Source organism: Hemitrygon akajei, chromosome 23, assembly GCF_048418815.1.
Source record: "Hemitrygon akajei chromosome 23, sHemAka1.3, whole genome shotgun sequence".
In the NCBI taxonomy this organism is placed as follows: Eukaryota; Metazoa; Chordata; class Chondrichthyes; order Myliobatiformes; family Dasyatidae; genus Hemitrygon; species Hemitrygon akajei.
In genome coordinates, this window is record NC_133146.1 from 25,267,379 (window position 1) to 25,287,557 (window position 20,179).

The 20,179-nt window shown below is 41.3% G+C and overlaps 2 protein-coding genes across 3 annotated transcripts in view; both read right to left on the reverse strand.

The window, feature by feature from the left end:
• Positions 1-8,828, reverse strand: part of slc22a15 (solute carrier family 22 member 15) — a 52,214-nt gene extending 43,386 nt beyond the window's left edge. The window contains exons 1-3 of one of the 2 annotated variants that reach the window (XM_073027226.1): positions 8,583-8,828; positions 5,003-5,149; positions 779-911 (exon numbers count right to left, since the gene is read on the reverse strand). In XM_073027226.1, the coding sequence (XP_072883327.1) occupies positions 779-911; positions 5,003-5,149; positions 8,583-8,666 (364 nt within the window). In that variant the 5' untranslated portion in view covers positions 8,667-8,828. Of the gene's footprint in view, positions 1-778; positions 912-5,002; positions 5,150-5,498; positions 5,630-8,582 lie in introns of those variants that run through there. The other variant, XM_073027227.1, reaches the window with a different exon arrangement.
• A 5,140-nt stretch (positions 8,829-13,968) lies between these two features.
• reep3b (receptor accessory protein 3b) overlaps positions 13,969-20,179 on the reverse strand; it is a 69,211-nt gene continuing 63,000 nt past the window's right edge. Inside the window, exons 7-8 of the mRNA XM_073027228.1 lie at positions 18,962-19,110; positions 13,969-18,481 (exon numbers count right to left, since the gene is read on the reverse strand). Coding sequence (XP_072883329.1) covers positions 18,416-18,481; positions 18,962-19,110 — 215 coding nt within the window. The 3' untranslated portion in view covers positions 13,969-18,415. The remainder of the gene's footprint in view (positions 18,482-18,961; positions 19,111-20,179) is intronic.

Consider the following 20,179-nt stretch of genomic DNA (forward strand, 5'->3'; position numbering starts at 1 on the left):
GACGTGAGATCCTATTCTTTAATACTCTTGTAAAGTGCTCTGGGCCTTTTAACAATTCTATATAAATGTTCATTGCATTTACTGTGGGAAGCCCAATCTTCTTGAATTAAATTAATTAAATGCCACAAGCAAAAGGAAACGTTTTATTCATATACTTGCTGTGTCCATCCTGGGGCAGAAATGGATAGCACCTTTGCTGAGAGGGCTTGTCATGGCCAGTCTGAGGTGGCTCCCCAGCAGACCCTTAGCTCTATCTGTGGCTCAAAGCAGTTATCTGCATGCCACAGCAGCCACATCCCAGTACACTGCTTTGACAGACGGGCTAAAACAGGTGAGGCTAGCAGTGGGCCTCATGCCCTGGTGAGATAGGGACATGCTTGTCCTAGCATGTAAAGTCAGCCACAGTGCACTGAGCAGATGAGATGAAGTAAGATCTAATTGCCAGGAAGGTGGTTCTGCAATGCTTCACAAAAACCAAAGGGTTTAAGGCAAAGAAGTAGTCACGGCCATCCACTCCAACCAAGGAAGACGCCAGTTGTAACGATTACTTGTACAAACAGACCCAGGTGTCTAAGGTCAAGAGAGTGGATCTGCCCCAGTACACTTTAAAAACTCACCCACACAGGTTTCTTCATGCTGTGTACATCATCTAAGAACTGAACAAATCTAACTGGCAATGTCAGATATGATGGGCAACCAATCATAATCGTCAAATCATCCATACACAACAAATTATTTAGAGCTTTTTACTACAATTATATTAAGCACTTAAACTCACCTATAAGGAAGATAGGTTTTCTGCCAAATTGGTCAGACAATGGTCCAAATAAGATGTTGCCAAAGAGCAAGCCCAAGAAGAATAAGGATCCAGCCAAGTTTACTTTATACGCTTCTTGTCTGATTAAATACCACTGTTGGCATATAAAAAATAACATTCTTATTGAAAATGTGAATTACTGGCAATTGAATGCAATATCTCCAAGAAATCTCTGAAGGGAAATAAGTTCAAACGTGCATCGGAGCAAGCAGGGAAGAAAACATTATCTCAGCAGAAGCATAAAGGTACCACAAGTCCAAAAAACAACCACACAGTATTTAATGTGTTGATGGATACTTCTAATCACCTACACTCACCCTCTCTTGCCGAAGGGAAGCCCAATAAATTCAGGTTAATACATCACAATTATGCTGTCTTGACAAGCTGGGATTGTTATTTATTATTAAGCTATTATCCACAGTTGGCTGCAACTTTAATGCCCCTGAGCCCATTGCAAAGGCTCAGAACACAACATTTAATGCACTTGGTAACTTACTGTTTAGTGACAGATTAAAGGTAACATTCACTTTTGCAGGTCTGTGCTTGAACACTGCCAGTGACTGTTTAGGAGTTTATAAACACAATAGAATATTGAGCCATTAGCCTCCATAGCTATATCTGATATACTTGATGATTAAATCACCTCATCTCATGCGATCATCCAGCAACATCTGGGGACTAAATTCCAATTATCCATTATCCTTTATGTGATAAAAACATTTTTTAAAGTTGAAAATTACACAGTGTTGTTCAGGACTCCCCTACATAAAAAATATTATCTGCCTGTACTTATCAAATTCTATCTTGAGTACCTGAATGTTATCATCCCTTAATCTTCCATATTTAAAGGAATGCAGTGAGTATTAAGCAATGTCCTCAACTCAACCCTTGAAAGATCAGAATCAAGTTCATTATCAGTACAGTGCATCATGAAATTTGTTTTGCAGCTTCAGTACAAGGCAATACACAAAATACACTGTAAGCTTTAATAAATAAAAACAGTGCTAAGAGGAATAGGGAGGTAGTGTTCATGGACCATTCAGAAATCTGGAAAAAAAGAAACCATTCCTAAAACATAGGCGTGTGTGTCTTTTATTGATAAACATAGGGATCGCTGCTTCCAGGTGCTCCAAAGCCGAGTGGAGAACCAGTGAGATTGCATTAACTGTAGGCCTGTTGTGGCAGAGGGTAAATTGCAATGAGTCCAGGTGCTTGGTCAGAAGTTGATTCTAGACATGACCACCCTTTCAAAGTACTTCCTCACAGATGTGAATGCTACTGAGTGATAGTCATTGAGGCAGCTCACCCTTCTTTTCTTGTACTGGTATGATTTGATGCCCTTTTGAAGCAGGTGAAGATGTGAAAGGCTGAAGATGTCAGGTATAGAATTTTATAAATTTATCAACAAGCAAAACTGGTACCAGAAGATTTTATATATAAATGGGAATCTAAATGGATATGGGAAAAGAAAGAATCTCCTATATTAAAACATTTGATTGATTTATGGAATAAGATAAATGTTGATGATGAGACAAAAAAATCTTTATTAGCAAAGAGATCTTTAATTCAAAATAGACTTATTCCTTTTACAATGGACAATCAACTTTTATATAATTGGTTTCAACAAGGGATTAAATACATAGGAGATTGTTTTGAAGGAGGTATATTAATGTCATTTGATCAACTAAAGAATAAATATAAAATATCAAATAACACTTTATTTTGTTACTTTCAATTAAGGGCTTATATAAGAGAAAAATTAGGTCAAACAATGTTATTGCCGAAATCTAAAGAAATAGAAATTTTAATTCAAAAAGGAAATATTAAAAAATTTATATCTTGTATGTATAATTTGATTCAAAACCAGGCAACTAAACAAGGAGTCCATAAGTCAAGACAAAAATGGGAAAGTGATTTGAATATTAAAATTGAAGAAACAAATTGGTCAAGACTGTGTCTTGACAGTATGACAAATACAATAAATGTTCGGTTAAGATTAGTGCAATATAATTTTTTACATCAATTATATATTACACCACAAAAAATAAATAAATTAAATCCAAGTTTATCTGATCAGTGTTTCCGATGTAACCAAGAAACTGGTACATTTTTACATTCTACATGGTCTTGCTCTAAAATTCAACCTTTTTGGACAAACTTAAGACTTTTATTGGAACAAATTACGGGAATAAAACTTCCTCATAATCCAATATTACTTTTACTAGGTGATATTGAAGGGACAAAACCAAAACTCAAACTTAATAAATATCAGAAAGAATTTATAAAAACTGCGCTGGCTGTAGCCAAAAAGGCTATTGCAATTACTTGGAAATCAGATACATATTTAAGTATAGATTGTTGGAAAAAAGAAATCTATGGCTGTATTCCATTAGAAAAAATTACTTATAACTTAAGAGATAAATATGAAACATTTTTGAAAATTTGGGGCCCTTATTTACAAAAGACAGGATTAAATATATAGGTGCTCTGAAGAGAAAATTAATGGCTACTTGGGGAAAGAAATAAATATATATACTAAAGTTATTAAGAACTCCATGGAGCATGTGGAGACCTACCAACAACCAGGCACTCTTTCTTTCTTTCTTTTCTTTCTTTCTTAATTTTTTTTATATAGGGTAGTTAGGGGGGAGGGATTAAGGGGAGGGGGGAAGGGTCACATATCTTTTTTTCTTCACTTGTAACCATTTAAAAATTTAAATAAAATTTAGAAGAACAAGCAAAACTGACAACCAGACATAAAATCAGAATTTTAAAGGTTGTATATGCCTTTTAGTGAAGATAGAAAGACTGATTATCTGCTGCCTCATTTTCCAATAGCAACAATTAGATGGCAAGGGTTTGCTACATATCAGAGTGAAACAGAGAGATACAAGAGGCTGCAGATGCTGAGATCTGGAGCAACAACCAATCTGCTGGAGGAACTCAGCAGGGTGAGTGGGATCTGTGAGGGGGGAGAAGGAATTTTTGACACTTTGGGTCAAAACCCTGCGTCAGGACTGAGAGTGGAGAAGGGAGTGAATTGGCAGAATAGAGGAGAGGGGTTGAGTGATGAGACAGTGGCCCCAGGTGATTGATGGACACCACAAGGAGGGATGGGCAATGACAGGTAATTAAGCCCAATAGGAGAGAGTCGGATGGCAATGGGAGACAGAGTCAGGTGGATGACTGATGGAGGCGTAGAGCAAGGGTGATAATGGGGACTGCTAGGAGGGGAGATGAGAAAAACACAAAGGCTATCAGTGCTGGAATCTGATAAGGAACCATGAGAATGGGAACCATTAGGGGAGAGGTGAAAGACAGATGTAACCAAAACAAGACAAGGGATATGGGTGCGAGTGGGAGCTCGTGGGTGATATGTGTGGGTAGTAAATGGATCGAAACAGGAGGAACAAAAAGAAACAAAAACAGGTGACAGAAGGATCGGTGAATGGACCAAGGATCAACTTTATTCGCCATATTCAGTACATATACACATATTAGGAATTTGACGTAGTGTGATGGTCAGGGTGTGACATGCAACAAAAAACAACAAATTTCAACAATTACATAGAATAAAGAATGATATAAAAAGAGGTTAAAGGATGGATATGGATTAAAATGTGCATAGATACCAGTCTGTATTTACAATGTGAGTAGCATTATAAAAAAGTGGTTTAAGGTGTCTACAGTGCAGTGATGGAGGTAATAAATAAGGGGTGGGGGAGCTAACTAGAATGACTAACAATCCGAGGGCTGAAACTTTGAGGAATGGGAAAGAGGACAAAAATGAAAGAACCAAAGGATGATTGACAGCAGATGTTGAGTGGGGGGTAATAGAAATAATATAATGACATCCCAATTTCACTCAGTTTTCCAATAAAATCAAAACATTTTTACAGCTTACAAAATAGCCAATGCCCATTTGCCCTCCCTGTCACATAAAACCCTGCAAATGTTTAAATGGCTTCCCCCTTTGGTGCCTTAGCAGGGTCTAGCTCAGTTATGAGGCCTCTGTGATCACCAGACTGGTTGGCACTTACTGTACAGAACAAACAGCAACAGCAAATATGGACCATCAACCAGCAATCCAAGCAGTAAGGGGAGAGGAGAAATCCTGAATGGAATTAGAACTTTCAACAATACAGTAAACAGAAAATTCAAACAAGTTACACAATCCTTGTTTACCTCAGTTACTATGGAAGTGAAATCTTCCTCAAATACGACATATTTAACAAGTTCTTCATGTGCGCTGGGCACTTCCTGTGAGATTATCTTGTAGTCAGGCTGGGCTCCCACCAACACAATCAGCATTGACTGACAAGCCACGTAAATCTGTAAACACATCACACCAACTTGTCACATTGTTAATGTCACTACCTATTAACTATCAGGTTAATCTGTTAACTAGCCATCTACCAGCAAGGGACCTCGCTGATAACAAGCTGGGTAATGAACAGGCTGTTGTTACAGATAGTCATGTTGCTTTTATCCATGAACGTACACAACAGTCACTCGCTACAGTAACCAAACATCCACAATATTGTAATAAATTACATCAAGCACACAGTAAGACTCATGAGAAAGAATGAAATAAGCTTTGCTCGTTTTGTAGGAATGAATGTACGTTACATACATCAGACTTCTGAATTGATTAACACTATGGGAGATCATTTATACGTACAGGTGTCTGTAAGTCAGATGTTTGTAATCCAGCGACAATCTGCGCTGATAAATTATGGGAAATTCCTCCCATCAGTGCAGCAGAGAGTAAATTCAACAGGAACCCCTCGCTTAGCCAAACTGATGAACAATTCACTCAACTGGCATCAACGAGATCTTAAGACTCTTTCCCCTCTCCCCCCCCACCTTCTCATTCGGGCTTTTGCCTCTTTCCTTTTCAGTCCTGATGTAGATGAAATGTCCACTGTTTACTCCTCTCCAAAGATGCTGCCTGAGTGAATTCTTCCAGCATTTTGTGTTGCTCCGGATTTTCAGCATCCGCAGAATCTCATGTTTGTGAACATAAGGATCCTTCCTTTTGGCAGATTCAAGCACTATCTTCCACACCACCCGATATGTGAACACGAGATGTACAGTATCAGAGATCCATCCCTTAGTTGGTGCATCAGGGATCCAGCCTTCTGTGGGATGGAGAACAAACATAAAAAAACACCCCTTTTTCCCCTCAGTAAGTGTAATATAGGAGGGTAAATGCGATAGGAATGCCATGAGAAGAATAAACGGGGAGAGATACTTCTACAGCAATCTTCAATGTGATGGTGCTTTCTCCTGCCGTCAGTGGGTCTGGGAGAAGACTTCACAAGGATCTGTTCCCCCAGTCAGTACAATTATCGTGGCAGAGAATCCACCATTCACACCAAGAAGGGACATCTGAGAGAAAATGACATGAAGCAACTCATATCTCAGCCAGATGACGGGGGGGGGGGGGGGGGGGGGAGCGGGCATTGTGATAAGATATGACCCCAGTCAGTGCGACACAGAGTAAATGTAACAGTAATTCCTCTCTCGCACAGTAAACATGACATGGATATCAAAATTAGGCTTAATATCACCAGCATATGTTGTGAAATGTGTCCCACAGATAAAGACTACAAAGACCTCAGTAAACACAACTGAGATTGCTTCCTCCATTCTGAATCAGCATAACATACAGAAAACATGACAGGGTTGGCTCCCTCAGCGGATAACAATCCTTCCTTTGTACAGTGTAACAGAGAATAAACATGGCTGGGGCCCCTCGCTCCTTCGATGTACACGAGGACAAATGTGAAAGGGATTCCTCGCTGAGTCAACGTGATAGACACCAAACATGGCACTGATCTGCCCCTGTGTCAGTGTAAGGACAATAAATACATCCTTCCCACCGGGGAATGGCGATGACACAGATCTGGCTCTCACACTGTGTGACAGGAATAAATACATCAGGGACGCTCCTTCAGGCAATACCAGTGATCGTGACAGAGAAATGCCCTCAGTCAGTATAATAGAAAATATACACAGGAGTCCATCCCTCCACCGGAAACAAACACAGAAAAGGCTGAAAATAGATCAAGCAGTATCTTGTGAAGAGAAAAACAGACAGAAAATTTCAGGTCAAAGGCTCTTCATCAATTCTGATGAAGGGTCTTCCACTGGAAAACTGAACTCTGTTTCGCTTTCCTCAGATTATTCCAGAATTTGCAGCAACAACTAAAATGCTGGAGGACCTCAGCAGGACATAGATGCTACCTGACATACTGAGTTCCTTGAGCATTTTGTGCGTTGCTCTGGATGTCCAGCATCTGCAGAATCTTATATTTGTGTATCAGATATCTAGATTCCGTACTCTATCTTTCATTTTTTTTATCACGTTACAGAGCACCATGGTACCCGTGGGTAGAAAGGTGAAGCCATGAGCTGGAGTTCATTGGAAATGAGGAAGCAAGGGAGTTAGTGAGGCTTCCTGACTGGATTTTTCCTTTGGTAGCAGTGGTTTACTACAGGGGATTATAGAACAGGAGTTGGGATGAGGCCTGGTTGCTGGTGGGGGTTGCACTCTTGACAGTGTGGTTGGTGTTCCAGACTGTGAGATTTCTGACCAGTCTGTCAGAAAGTACGGTGGGCTCCACCGGGGAATGGAAGGCAAGAGTCAATGCTGACCAGAGCAATAGTTTTAAGGGTAGGAGGGGCTGTGACATGATGATAGAGGTCACCATGCTGAGATATCCGTGAATGAAGTTGGGGTATCAGGATTTGGGAGAGGTGGGGTGGCAAAAGGTGTTGATGGTTGTTTAGTTTGGTGGAGAACAGGGAGATGTTGCAGGAGCGGAGGGGAGCAATGGGTGGAGGTGCTGGAGACTGAGGTAGGTATCCGTGGATTGGTAATGGGGAAGCACACACAATACGCTGGAGGAACCAGCAAGTCAGGCAGCATCAACGGAGAAAAATTTAGTCAGCCGTTTCGGGACCGATCACATTAGCTCCTCCTCTTGCACACCCCACTTGGGGCCTTCTGCCTACTCTGGTTGTTTACATCTCTAACTGACAACGGGGCATTAACGTCTGACCCAAGATCCACAAAGCAAACTGTTCTGGTGGGCCTGTTGTTTCTGCCTTCTCTTGCCCTACTGAAATCATGCTCAGCTCCAATTTGTCCCTTTCGGTTCAGTCAGTCCAAACCCACCTACGTCCATGACACATTGTATGCTCTCTGTCACTTCAACATCTTCCAGTCCCCCTGAACCCGACCACCTTACTTCAAAGACACTCAGCCCCGATGTTTCTGTGTTTGCTACGCAGGATTTCCACCATCTACAAAATCTCTTGTGTTTTCTTTTTCAGTGACGGGAGTGTGGGTTAGGGTGGGGAGGGGAGTGGGTGGAGGAAGGGTGGGGAGAAAGGGGGAAGGCTGGAGGGAGAAAGGGGGAAGGCTGGAGGGAGAAAGGGGGAAGGCTGGAGGGAGAAAGGGGGAAGGCTGGAGGGGGAAGGGGGAGTGAAGACGGGAGGGGGAGTGAAGGCGGGGAGGGGTGAAGGCAGGGGGAAGACTGGGGAGTGGGAGGAAGAGGCTGGGGAGGGGGGAAGGCAAGGGTTGGAGGGACGGGGTAAGGGAGGGGTAGGCGGGGAGTACCGGCAGCTGTCCATCACACAAGACAAGCGGAGAGGCTTCCTCTCCCATATGGATGATTACAGTTCCTTTTTCTGAAGCCAAGACAGATCGCAGGCGCCCTCCCCTCCCTGGGTTACCGTAGGATACGGGCTCTCCCACCTGCAGAAGGCCGAAGATGAACGTCAGCAGTTTCTGGTAGCTCCCGAACTCGCCAACCGATACCAACGATCCGTCCACGTCCATCACTCTCGGTGCAACGCAGCTCCGGCAGAGGGCGACAGCGTCCTCACAGGCTGAGCCGAGTATTACATCCAGCCGCACAGTGCCGGACACGGTACTGACATCCCTCTCCCGCCACAGGGCAAACAGGGCACCCACCTAGAGCGCCGCTTCAAACTCGGTGAAGCGTTAACCTCCGCCGACAGTGCCCCCAACAGACAGAATACGGTGTTACACCGCCTCAACAGGCCAATAGGGGCGTTACACTCCACTCGCACCGCCTCTAGAGGGCGGGCGGAGCATTACAACCCATCCTCAGGGCTGCTCGGATCTGTGCGCTGTATCTATCACACCGTAACCACAGGGCGTTGGGCATAATATTGCAGCCTCGTCGGGACAGCGCCCGAGCAGGGTTAATTTGATTTATTTCCCCGAAACACAAGAGCCACAGAGCTAGTGAGGTCTTCAGCCGCTTCTGGTAGGTCCCGAACTCGCCGACCGACACCAGCGTTCATCAGTAGCGGGCGGCAGCACCCTCACAGGCTGGCTACGGCAACCAGAGGCGGCGGCACTTTTAGTAATTTGTGCACTTTTCGAATTATTATCCAGCCGTTATAGTAGGTTTGGATCAATTATTTCCAATGCTGATCAAAACATTATAAAATTTCAAGGAGACTTTAAGCACATCTCTTTTCTAACATAGTAAACTAGCGAATTGTGTTGCAGACATAGAACACTTTTGAACATTTACTTAGCTCACCCTTCAAGTACAGTTGCGTGTAATCTGAACAGCAATGCATGAAATGTCGGATTGAAATCTTGAATGGAGAATCCTACAAAAAAGAGTGAATACGGCCCCGTCCATCACGGGTAAAGCCCTCCCCATCACTGAGCGATGCGTTGTCGCAGGAGAGCAGCATCCATCATCAGGGACCCCACCGCCCAGGACATGTTCTCTTCTCGCTGCTGTCATCAGACTCACACCACCAGGTTCATGAGGCTCTTGAACCAAAAGGGAATAACTTCTCTTGCCCCATCATTGAAATTTTCCCACAATCTGAGTTACAAAGAAAGGTTGGATAGGTTAGGACTTTATTCCCTGGAGCTAGAAGAATGAGGGGAGATTTGATAGAGATATATAAAATTATGATGGGTATAGATAGAGTGAATGCAAGCAGGCTTTTTCCACTGAGGCTAGGGGGAGAAAAAAAAACAGGACATGGGTGAAGGGGGAAAAGTTTAAAGGGAACATTGTGGGGGGGGGGCTTCTTCACACATAGAGCGGTGGGAGTGTGGAATGAGCTGCCAGCTGAAGTGGTAAATGCGGGCTCACTTTTAACATTTAAGAAAAATTGGATAGGTACATGGATGAGAGGTGTATGGAGGAATATGGACCAGGAGCAGGTCAGTGGGACTAGGCAGAAATATAGTTCGACACAGCCAAGAAGGGCCAAAAGGCCTGTTTCTGTGCTGTAATGTTCTATGGTTCTACACAGTTCATTATCCTTTTGCACACTAGCTGAACTAACCAACTCGATGTGGTCTTTTCATTGATTCAGTGAGGGTTATTATTCTGTTATGGATTTATTGAGAAATGAATCAAAGTTTATATATGACATACATACTGTACTTTGATAGTATATTTACTTTGAACTTTTCAACTGAGATTTCACAGAATTAGTGAATTTGAACCATGTACCAACATTTGTCCAAGTATTTTTGCATCATCAATGGGATGGGAGAGCTTCTGGAGGATTGGAGAGTTGCAAATGTTGTTCCTTTGTTCAAGAAAGTGAGTAGAGATAGTCCAAGAAATTATAAACCAGTTAGTCTTACCTCACTGGTTGGTAAGTTGATAAAGATCCTGAGGAGGGATTTATGAACATTTGGAGAGGTTCCTAATCATATGCTTAGGAATAGTAAGCATGACTTTGTCAAGGGCAGATCGTGCCTTACAAGCCTGATTTAATTTTTTGAGGATGTGACTAAACACATTGATGAAGGAAGAGCTGTAGATGTAGTGTATATGATTTCAGCAAGGCATTTGATAAGGTACCCCATGCAAGGCTTATTGAGAAAGTAAGGAGGCATGGGATCCAAGGGGACATTGCTTTGTGGGTCCAGAACTAGCTTGCCCACAGAAGGCAAAGAGTGGTTGTAGACAGGTCATATTCTGCATGGAGGCCAGTGACCAGTGATGTGCCTCAAGAATCTGTTCTGGAACCCCTACTCTTCATGATTTTTATAAATGACCTGGATGAGGAAGTGGAGGGATGGGTTAGTAAGTTTGCCAATGACACAAAGATTGGAGGTGTTGTGGATAGTGTGGAGGGCTGTCAGAGGTTACAGCCGGACTTTGATAGGATGCAAAACTGGGCTGAGAAGTGGTAGATGGAGTTCAACCCAGATAAGTGTGAGGTGGCTCATTTTGGTAGGTCAAATAATATAGCAGAATATAGTATTAATGGTAAGACAGTCTTAATTAATGGTAATGGCAGTGTGGAAAATCAGAGGGATCTTGGGGTCCGAGTCCACAGAATGCTCAAAGCAGCTGTGCAGGTTGACGCTGTGGTTAAGAAGGCGTATGGTGTATTGGCCTTCATCAATCATGAAATTGAATTTAGGAGCCGAGAGGTAATGTTGCAGCTATATAGGAGCCTGGTCAGACACCACGTGGAGTACTGTGTTCAGTTCTGGTCACCTCACTACAGGAAGGATGTGGAAACTATAGAAAGGATGTAGAGGAGATTTACAAGGATGTTGCCTGGATTGGGGAGCATGCCTTATGAGAATAGATTGAGTGAACTCAGCCTTTTCTCCTTGGAGTGAAGGAGGATGAGAGGTGACCTGATAGAGGTGTATAAGATGATGAGAGGTATTGATCATGTGGATAGTCAGAGGCTTTTTCCCAGGGCTGAAATGGTTGCCACAAGAGGACACAGGTTTAAGGTGCTGGGTTGTAGGTATAGAGATGTCAGGGGTAAACTTTTTTACTCAGAGTGGTGAGTGCATGGAATGGGCTGCCAGCAATGGTGGTGGAGGCGGATACAATAGGGTCTTTTAAGAGACTTTTGGATAGATACATAGAGCTTAGAAACATAGGGGGCTATAGGTAAGCCTAGTAATTTCTACGGTAGGGACATGTTTGGCACAACTTAGTGGGCTGAAGGGCCTGTATTGTGCTGTAGGTTTTCTATGTTTTTGTTTTCTATGTAACTACTCCTACTTTGACTCAGGTTTACTGGCTTGTTGAACCAGCATGTACAGTACTGAGCAAAGGTCTCAAGTACATGTATATCACTAGGGTACCAAAGTCTTAACAGTATTGTAGTAATTTTATGTATTACACTTTTTCTGCAGCAGTACAACGTCCATATGTGAGTGATGATAAATTTGATATGGCAATGGGTCTCTATTGTGGACTGAGAGAGAGGAAAGGGGCAGAGAGAGGGCAGTTGTGGTTAGGAAAAGGGGAAAGGGAGAGGGGAGAGCTGGAAGCACTAGAGACATTCTGTAATGTTCAATAAACCAATGGTATGGACCTGGCCTGATGTCTCTGGGCTGGGTGTGTTTACACCATTCCCCTGCCCCTAGCAATCCTCCTCTGCCACGGTCCTAGACCCTTCCTGTGGCACTCCACCTTTGCCATTCCCAACATCTACAAACTCACTTTCTGCTCCATGTTGACAAATACAGTACTGTGTGAAAGTCTTAGGCACCCTAGCTATACATGTATGTGGTTAAGAGTTTTGCACAGTGCCATACAAGGCTTGGTGAAGCTGAAGACAGGATTGTAACAAGTTGATGACAACCAAGACTCAAGATAACTATATAATTTTTCTTACACTGTTGACAGAGCTCTCAAGGAGAATATGTAAATATCACAGAGTCAGGCCCCTCACCTGAGGATTGAACCTAGAACCATGTTTGTCTTCCACACCACTGAAATCATGTACCAGCAATGCTCTGCTCTGCTATTTTTACATCTTCTGCAATTACATTCTCTACATCAGTGGTTAAGTTGCTCTCCAGATGTTGGTTGCCTTCACAACAGCATGCAATCAGCAAATAAATCTCTCCCAAGACCGACTGTTTCTCAGTTGGGTCTATATCTACAACTTCTGACTTAACCTCCCATCCTCCCAGCACAAGCACAGCTCCACCTTCACCCAACCAGGTATCACAGCTGCATCTAGTACTTATTGAAGACAGTAATAGAACAAGTATTGGTTAATTAATTTTAGAACACAAGATTACTAACCAAAGAAAAACAAATGAAAGACTGCATGGGTTTAATCAATAATTTCCAGCAGCTTTAGCCTTCATACTGCTGAAATACTCTGGCCCATGTTCCTCATAGTCCAGTTTGTTAATGCAACCTTACAGATAGAATGGGGGAAGGGGGGTGGAAATGGCATCATAAATCACAGCAAGAAATCTCTACTGGAGAGCAGAACCAAGAGAAGGGTAGTTTTGATTGACAGCATAATTAGCCAAGCCCAACAAAAACAGAAGGGCAAGTAGTATGTGGCTTTGACATCTTGCCCACCCAAAACAAGAGATTCATGGTGAGGAGTTTCAGGGAAGAGTCTACTATTTTATACCTATATACAAATATAAAGCGACATAACCAGGTAATACTGGGGTGCATGGATCAGGAGAAAGAAGAGTCCTACCACAATCTTCTGTAATCTTGGCAAACTCAAGGAGCAATATTGCTTTTGCTGTTCCTCTTGTATTCTTTTGTAGAACTTCCCAGAATGAAAGAGTCCAAATCTTAGTACTGACTTTCTGCATATTCTCCGTTGCTAAAGTGTACTAATTACTAGCAGAAGAAAGCCAGAGATAAAGAAAAACGTGCACTGCCAGCTGTACCAGTGGTTGACAATGTGGAGAGGACCAACTGATGAGCAGGAACCACCTCTAATAAATCCAAGTGTTCTGAACAATAGACCCAAGTTGTCTCACCTGCTGACTGGCAACTAATGTCACAACTACCAACACATAAGCTTTTCAGGTGGAAAGGTTGCTTACCAATCACTGACCCAACCAGCACACCACTGGGAGTGAGGAATCTCCCAGGGTTTGTATCATTAGGCATCTTATGTTGATTGCTGTTGAGATCTTGGGTTCCTCTAGCTAAAGGAAGATCCAAAACCATAGTGGGATGGTAGTGGCACAAGTTCTATTGCATGGCCTTACTTATTAACTTGTGTGTTAGAAATCACTGAGGTAAATTGCCAAATGCAGGCCATGATACAGTGAGTGGTACCCTCAGCCATCTCAAAAACCTTAAAGATATATTGAAAAATGTTCAGAAACCAGGTTTCTTGCTGATTTTCACATTTTTTATTTCCTAAGGCAAAGGCTTACAGCAGTGTAGTGGTTAATTACCAAACCAGCAACAAGAACCTTTGACCACTAATGTTAACATGGCTGCTGAATGTCACTCAGCATTAGTCATTAAGTACATGAGGAACATGTAACACTACAGGACAATGCAGGCCCTTCACCCTATGATGTCGTGTCAGCCTTTTAACCTTCCCCAAGATCAATCTAACTCACATTTTACTTTTATCCAGACAAGTCCCTTAAATATCCCTATACTATCTGCCTCTACCACCCTCCATGATAGGGTATTCCATGCACTCAGCACTGTAAAACACTTACTCTGACATCTCCTCTAAACTCTGCTTCAATCACCTTAAAATTATGCCTCCTGATATTAGCCATTTCTGCCCTGGGAAAATGCCTCTGGCAATTGACTAGATCTACAGACCTCTATCAAGTCACCTCTCATCCTCCTTTGCTCCAAAGGGAAAAGCACTAGCTCACTATCTAGCAAATGTGGAGAAGATAAAAAGGCCAATCTCAGCAACTCATTTGATTTCGGGAAGCTTTCCATCCATACCTAGTCTGACCAGTGTCACCACGGTTCCATCAAAGTGCTTGGCCTCCAACTGCTTCTATTTAGGGTTGGTATCAAAGCTAAGCCCACATTCCATAGACAAGTAATACACATTTTTAGGATGTTTCCAATTGGAGATCAAGGTTCCCAAAACAAAAACAAATCAACCAAAGAATCTCAGTAGATACTGAATTATAACACCCACTCTAATAAAGGAAGATGATGGGCAGGAAATCAGATTCTAACTCTGGTATATTGAAGAGACATCCTACGTCAATGACAACTTCATTTTGGTAATAGATTAAAAGGATGACAACCTCATACTTTACAGTCTACTTAATTATATTCTACTTATAGACCCACATATTAGCATTTTTTTAAACCTATAATAAGTTTCTCTAGTGAATCTAGCGAGATTCTAAGCTATGCAAGAACCAGTCATCCTTTCTGAACCATAATAGAGGAGCAAATCAGGCCATTCAGCTTATCGAAACTGCCCTGCCATTCCATCATGACTGATTTAGTATCCCCCTTAACCCCATTCTCCTGTCTTCTGCATAACATTTGACACCTATATTAAATCGCCAACCTATCAACCTCCATTTAAATGTAGCCAATGACTTGGCTTCCACAATGAATTCCACAGATTTCACCACCCTCGGGCTAAAGAAACTCCTCATCTCTGTTCTGCATGAATGTCCCTCTATTCTGAGGTTGTGCCCTCTGGTCCTAAACTCCCTCAATATAGGAAATTTCCTTTCATATATACTATCTAGGCCTTTCAATGGGTTTCACTAACACCCCCTCATTTTCCAGCAAATACAGGCCCACAGCCTCCAAAAGCTCCTCCTACATTAATCCCTTCATTCCCAGAATTACTCTCGTGAGCCTCTGAAACCTCTCCAATGCCAGGAAACCTTCTCTTAGATAAGGGGGTCAAAACTGCTTACAATACTCTGCAGTCTAACCAATGCCTTATAAAGCCTCAGCATTATATCCTTGTATTTATATTCTGGACCTCTCGAAATGAATGCTAACATTGCATTTGCCTTCCTCACCACCATCTCAACCTGCAAGTTAACCTTTAAGAAATCCTGCAGAAGGACTCCCAAGTCCCTTTGCACTTCTAACATTGGAATTTTCTCCATACTATGCCTTTATTCCTTCTACCAAGGTACATGACCATGCACTTCCCTACACTCTATTCCATCTGCCACTTTGCCCATTCTCCAACTGTGCCTTAAGTCCTTCTGAAGACTCCCTGCTTCCTCAACAGTACCTGTCCCTCCATCTACTTTTGTATCATCCACAAACTTGGCCACAAAGCCATCAATCCTGTCATCCAAATCATTGGCATATAAATATGAAAAGAATTGGTCCCAACACAGACCTTTGTAGAAAACCACTAGTCACCAGCAGCCAGAAAAGACTCCCTTTATTTCGACTCTTTACCAATCAGCCAATGCTCTACCCATACTAGTATCTTTCCTGTAATACCAGGGTCTCTCATCTTGTTAAAGCAACTTCAATGTGTGGTACCTTGTCAAAGGCCTTCTGAAAATCCACATACATAACATCCACTGATTCTCCTTTGTCTATCCTGTCTGTGATTTCCTCAAGGAATTCCAACAGATTTGTCAGGCAAGACTTCCCTTTGAGGAAATCATGCTGGCTTTGGCCGATGTTGTCATGCATCTCAATGTACCCAAAACCACGTCCTTAACAATAGACTCCAACACTTTCCAACCACTGGGGTCAGACAAACTGGCCTACAATTTCCTTCCTTCTGCCTCCCTTCCTTCTTAAAGAGTGTAATGACATTTGCAATTTTCCAGTGCCCAACCAATCCAAAATCTAGTGACTCTTGAAAGATCACTCCTAAATTCTTCACAATCTCTTCAACTACCCCTTTCAGAACCCTGGAGTGTAGTAATCCATCTAGTCCAGGTCTATCCTCAGACCTTTCAGTTTCCCAAGCACATACTCTTCAGCTAATAGCAACTATACTCAATTCTGCCCCCTGACACTCAAATTTCTAGTATAATGCGGAACAATCAGTATTTCAAAACAAGTCAGTGGATTATTGGAGTTTTACTCTAGTTGGCTTTTGCTGTTTCACCAGTTGCATTAAGGAAAAGGAAACAAAAACAACTAGGATACTTTGCCATTAAGATAGTTTTGCTGAACCCCATTCACTGGTTATGAAACGAGAGCAAGTGGGCTTAATTAAATGTGTCATCTGTGGAGATACGACAGTAACAAGAACAGGAAATATTCTGTTGGGGTGGGAGAGGGTAGGGAATGTCCTTTAAGAATAGCATCAGCATCCTATAGGCCAGCCAGATGACATTAATAGCAAGTAGATTGCTTCTGCATAGGACCATAAAACACGAGTAGAATTAGGCCATTTAGCCTACTCCACCATTCCACCAAGGCTGATCTATTTTCCTCTCAATCCCATTCTGCCTTCTCCGTGTAACCTTTGATGCCCTGACTAACAAGGAATCTATCAACCTCTGTTTTAAATCTACTCTATGACTTTGCCTCCACAGCTATCAGTGGCAATGAATTCCACAAATTCACCACCTTCAGGCTAAAGAAATTCCTCCTCTCTTGTCTAAATGGATGTCCTTCTATTCTGAGGCTGCACCCTCTGGTCCGGCACTCTCCCACTATTGGAAACATCCACTCTATCTAGACTTTTTAAACTATATACTGATGTGCAAGAACAGATTTTTTTTTCAATGTACATGCTAGAAATCTAAAAACAAATTGTCAAAAATGCTCAGATCACACAGCATCTTTGGAAAGAGAAAGTAAATCCTTCTAAGTTAAAGATGCTTCACAAGAACTCTATATGATCAATCCTTGGGTATGTTGATCGTTAATGCAAATGATGCATTTCACCATATGTACACACAAAATTCATAACAATGAATACTGCTTTACATTGCATTCCCAACCACCGGGTAGATATTGTCTAAATTTAGACCATTTAAAATGCTTTAAATGTAACAATCAGAAAAAATTTATTACAATAAAAGTTTAAAGTCCTGCACCAACCTGTACACTTTTGCAGCTCTGCTGCAATCTACATATCAAAATACAGTTAAAAATGTCTGTTGTTAAAATTTGACAACCAGGTAAAGTCACTCACCAACATTTACCTGAATGTTGGAATCCAAGAACACAAACATCTTGAATTCACAAGTAGTTGCTACTGAATTGTACTCAGTATATTCCACATTTAAAAAAGGTAAAAAGTTGGGGGGAAAGAAAATCACACAGCTTACACCGACAGATATAAAATAAAGGCACCCATTAAACCTATACAAAATTTATAAAAACATGCAATTAATGTTTAAAAACTAAATATTTAAACATACTCAACGTCTGAAGAATTCTACCTGAAAGACACTTATAAATGGTTTTACATACAAGCCCAGTTACGAAATCATGACTGAAATGTGGTCCTTAGTGTTGTGCAAGAAAGTGCATTATTCTGTGACAAATTAATACTTTTTTTTAAATCACAGCTCAAATTCAATTTTCCATGAGCTTCTCCGTAATTCAGAATTCAAGTTTTTCAAATCTTCTCCTCAGACTCTTTATCTCTTCTCCTGATTTGTAAGAATATATCTGTGGACGATTAGTCAATATTGGATTTCAGTTTCAAACCCAATCATCACGGGACTGTGACAATAAATGCAGTCCTCCGTCATTGGGCCAACTCAGCAGGATGAGTCAAACAACAAAGTCATATACATCGGAAACAGCAAACCTCAGCTTACTGAAAATTAGAAAAATATTGACAAATGACACTGTATATTGCCAAGTTAGGATGAAAGAGATTATCCAAAGCATTTTATCCTGGGATATAACTACATTGTGGCCGCTTCTTAGGTTTCAATTTCAAGGATCCATACCGAACCTAGAACAAATCAAAACCAAAATCAACTTAATATATTTTAAACAAAATACACAAATGTTCAATTTATAGCAACTAATGTCAGACAAGTAAATTGAGTCTAAAAATTGCTAACAGCTCATTCTTTATTTCCTCCATTTTTATCCAATTGTTCTTTAAAGCAGGTGTTGAGGATGGCAGTGAATCAGAGAACTGCCATAACTGTACATGAAACCAAGTTGAAGAGATTAAATAGAAGTGACCAAAACTATGAGAATCATTGACCAAATGGGATAAAAAGAACCTACTGCCAGAGGAATTGAAGACAGATGCAAAGACTCAAAAGAATGGTGAAAATAAACAGTGAAGTTAGTAACAAGCAGATTTTTAAAAAACATTTAGAAAGAAATTGAAAACAAAATTTACCTGCAATATTTTTCAAGAAATAAACACTGAAACAAGGAGGGCAGAGGTCTATAATTACAGATTACCAAAAGTATTTACCTCTTTACGGTGGCCTTTCCGTTTCACTTTAAGGCTCTGTGATCGTTGAAGGTGCTTTTGTGTGACCACCTCATCATCAGAATGAGCACTGTTTTGGTCAATCTCTGATCGATCCTCACTATCCACATCATCATAATCAAAATGCCTGGCTAAAAAAAAAAGAAATGGCACATTAATACATCCTGCAATTCCCTTCAAATTTTTGTGCACATTAAGTGGGGGAGGTGTTAGGGAAAAAAAAAGATGTATACAAAATTAGGTGAAGACGTCCAAATACTCAGTATTTAAACTCCACAAGCAGCCATGTACCAATATGTTTGTTCACCAGGGGGCAACACCACCTCACTGCCACACAAGGAAGCTCACACAACAGATGCACCAAATTAAAAGACTAGATTACAAACAGAGCAGTAAATGAGGGGGAAAGATGAGATCAAAACGATTAATTACATTTCTTTTACAGCACCCCCCCCCCATTTTAATCAAGGTAAACAAAATTTCTCTGTACTAATGCTTTCATGCCTCCAACAGATTAATTTCCACTTCAGTGGAGGTTTATCAAATTTTCCTAGTTTTCCCCAGTTTGCAAACTTCTGCATGTTAATCAAAGCAAAGAAACTGTTCTTTCCAGTGAACAAGCGCAGTGTCTCATTTAACAAAAATTGCTTCTAAGTGAAAATGAAAGGTTGGAATAAATGAGTCCTTCTCATATTAGTAACTGTAGCCAGTGGGCCTCAGCTACTCACGATCTACAATCACTGGGAATCAATTGTAACATCTCCACATTTACTAAAAACACTAAAGCGGGAACTTAATACAGATGAGGATGCAAAGAAGCTTCAAGGCAATGTTGACAAGTTGAGAAAAACAAATGCTGAGTATTTCTTAGTGACTGATTGGAAATTATTGATGTTCAGAGTGAACAGAGTGTCTGACCTACACAAAGCAGTAAAAGACAGTACACAGGTTCAACAGGCAATTAAGATGTCAAATGGTATGCTTGCCTTTATTTCACAAGGATATGAATACAGAGTAAAGTTATTTTGTATAATTGTAGCAAGGTCTTGCTAAAATAACACTTGGAATATTGGATGGAATTTTAAAATCGCCTTCTTCACCTTTCATAAGTGCAATTAAAACGCAGCCATCTGTTTCCTGGGATGGTGGGTCTACCACATGGCAAGAGACCTGAAACGTTAGACATCTTTAGGTTTTAGA